The 2,500-nt window shown below is 44.0% G+C and overlaps 1 protein-coding gene across 4 annotated transcripts in view; it reads right to left on the bottom strand.

Annotated features, from left to right (window-relative positions):
* Positions 1-2,500, bottom strand: part of si:dkey-191g9.5 (rap1 GTPase-GDP dissociation stimulator 1) — a 38,400-nt gene that overhangs the window by 9,036 nt on the left and 26,864 nt on the right. For all 4 annotated transcript variants that reach the window (XM_031304696.2, XM_031304697.2, XM_035992209.1 and 1 more), the window contains one exon: positions 10-149. In XM_031304696.2, the coding sequence (XP_031160556.1) occupies positions 10-149 (140 nt within the window). The remainder of the gene's footprint in view (positions 1-9; positions 150-2,500) is intronic.

Raw genomic sequence — 2,500 nt, 5'->3', positions numbered from 1 at the left:
TGGGCTCACAGGGCTGCGGCTGTGTCTGATGAGGGCAGCCAAAAGGCGACTGGCTTCTCCTCGGACTCCTGCATGGTCTTTGGCTTCACACCATTCCATGATCCGAGCCAGCAGCACAGCGTCTCTCCCCAGCACCAAAGCTGCCTCCTCTGACACACAAAGCATAGAAGAGAAAAGGCAAAATACATTTAACGAACCAAAAACAATTAAGAAATATTGCCACAAGTTGCCACAGAGTGTCACTAGGGTGGAAAATGTCCATTGTTTGATGAGAATACTGCTAGAAGAAATATGCTATATTAAAATAGGTTGATCCATCTGGGAACATAAATGTGTTTAACAAACTGTTTTGGCTTGGCCTGTCAGAACCTGTGATGGACATTTCTCACTATTGTCTGTGTTACAGACCAAATGATTAATAAAAATAAAAAAACAGTTTAGTTTTAGTGGTGTGACAAGGGAGAATCTGAATGGATCCAGGGGAATTCATAAAAAAAATGAAAGCCAGTCCCTCCAGAAAAACGCGATTATGTGATCACATAATTCAATGCATAATCAGCCAAAGTCCGCATATTTATGCGGGGGCCGCATTTTTTTCAAATACGCCGCACTTTCGCCGCATAAATTGCAGATTTCCGCGAAAATTATGTGGGGCCTGCATGATTTCATAATCCCCGCATTTTCGTTACAAAAAAGTCACATAGATCTTAGCAGAAAGTTGAAAAATGTTGCGTTTACTTCACACAAGAGCAGCCATTTTCCCCTGTTGCCATGGGAACGTTATGAAGTGACGTTATGAAGTGACGTTATGAAGTGACGTTATGAAGTGACGTTATGAAGTGACGTCATTACGCGATGTGAACGTCATTGAAAAGCTGCAAACCCCGCAATGAAGCCATGATTACACCGCAGTTTTTGCAAGTTCCCGCAATTTCATCGCATAAAATTGCATAAATATCCCGCATATTCCATCGCATTTTTTAAGAAAACATGCCGCATAATCAAGGATTTTTGCCAGCAACAATCACAAAAAAAACTCTTACTTCTAACTAAAGCTCTCAACTCACAATGAATATAGGCCCCAGGGGACAGCCCTCTCTGGAGGGTCTGGGTATATGGCCACCCAGAAGTCCTCTTAAGCAAGGTAGGAATAATGAATTATTAAAAGATGAGATAAAGCAAAAAGACATAGCGGAGGGAATAAAGGAACCTTCTTCAACCCTCCTCCCCCACTTTGTGCCTGACCCCTCTGATGCTGTGCTTCTTTCTCTTCTCTTTCTCACTTTTTCTTTCTTTTATATTCTTCTCTATTTATTTTCAGACTACTTGTCACGAGGGCTGTCTCTTTTGTTGTTTTGCCTGGCCCGGGTCTCTGTCCCTCTCTCCAGCTTCTGCTTACATCCCCCTGGCCATGTACATTCTTCTTACTTCCCAGACCTGCCATCCTCCAACCGTCCACCAGATGCCCTCCGACTCTCTTGCCAGCCCTGCTCACCTGTCCCCACTTCCCTCATCAGTGAGTATGTTTACATGCACACCAATATTCCACTTTTATTCCAAATTTTATAATATTCCAAATTCGATACAGGTCATGTAAACAGCATATTCCGTTTGGATATTCCGAATAAGGCCTTTTTCTGAATATAGCATTTTCCGATTAAGACGTGGGACATTCCGGTATTATTCAGGTTTTAGAGGCATTCTTTGGACATGTAAACAGCGTATTCAGAATATACGTCTGGGTTTACGGCTTATGGTCAGCTCTATGCGTTGCTATGGTTACTGTACACAAACCAACCAGTCAACAGTTTGCAAGGCTGGATACCTGATAAGATGGTGGTAAGCTGGTTGAAGGAATGAAATGGCTTCCGGGAAGCAACATTTTTTTTTGCAGGGTGGTAGGGGAAGACTCATGAATATTCATTAGGGAACTCATCCCTGAATGGCTAGTACTCGTTGCTTGCTCTGGTTGGGTTGGTTAGATTTAGGCAAGAGGAGTGGGATTGGTTTAGACTGGTCCTACCAGACTCTGGTCCATTAGCCTGGTCCTACCAGACTCTGGTCCATTAGCCTGGTCCTACCAGACTCTGGTACATTAGCCTGGTCCTACCAGACTCTGGTCCATTTCATTTGTACAGAGAGTCTGGCCACTCTCCAATGACAAGTGTTAACTTCCTTGAAGGCGGGTACTTTGTTGAAGTTTAAAACTATTGGATCTGCCCAGAGCCACTCTGGTAGCCTGGCTCCGCCCTCCTACGTACGGTCTGGTAGGACCAGGCTAACAAGAGGGGAGACAACAACAACTATCGGCTTAGCATCGCTAGCGTTTGCTTTAGCCAACTCCTTCACCACTAACGGAGCGAGCTGGAAAATCTAACTTTTCCTTGCTTTTCCTCCCTAACCGTGACACTACTTTATGTCCCCCACACACAAACCCAGACCCGGTAATACTTTTTGGTGTTAGTTGTGTGAATGTTTGAATGCTGTGTTGTGTTAACCT

This window comes from Sander lucioperca, chromosome 15, assembly GCF_008315115.2.
Source record: "Sander lucioperca isolate FBNREF2018 chromosome 15, SLUC_FBN_1.2, whole genome shotgun sequence".
In the NCBI taxonomy this organism is placed as follows: Eukaryota; Metazoa; Chordata; class Actinopteri; order Perciformes; family Percidae; genus Sander; species Sander lucioperca.
Note: the sequence above shows the minus strand (reverse complement) of the source record. Positions and strands in the feature narration are given on the sequence as shown.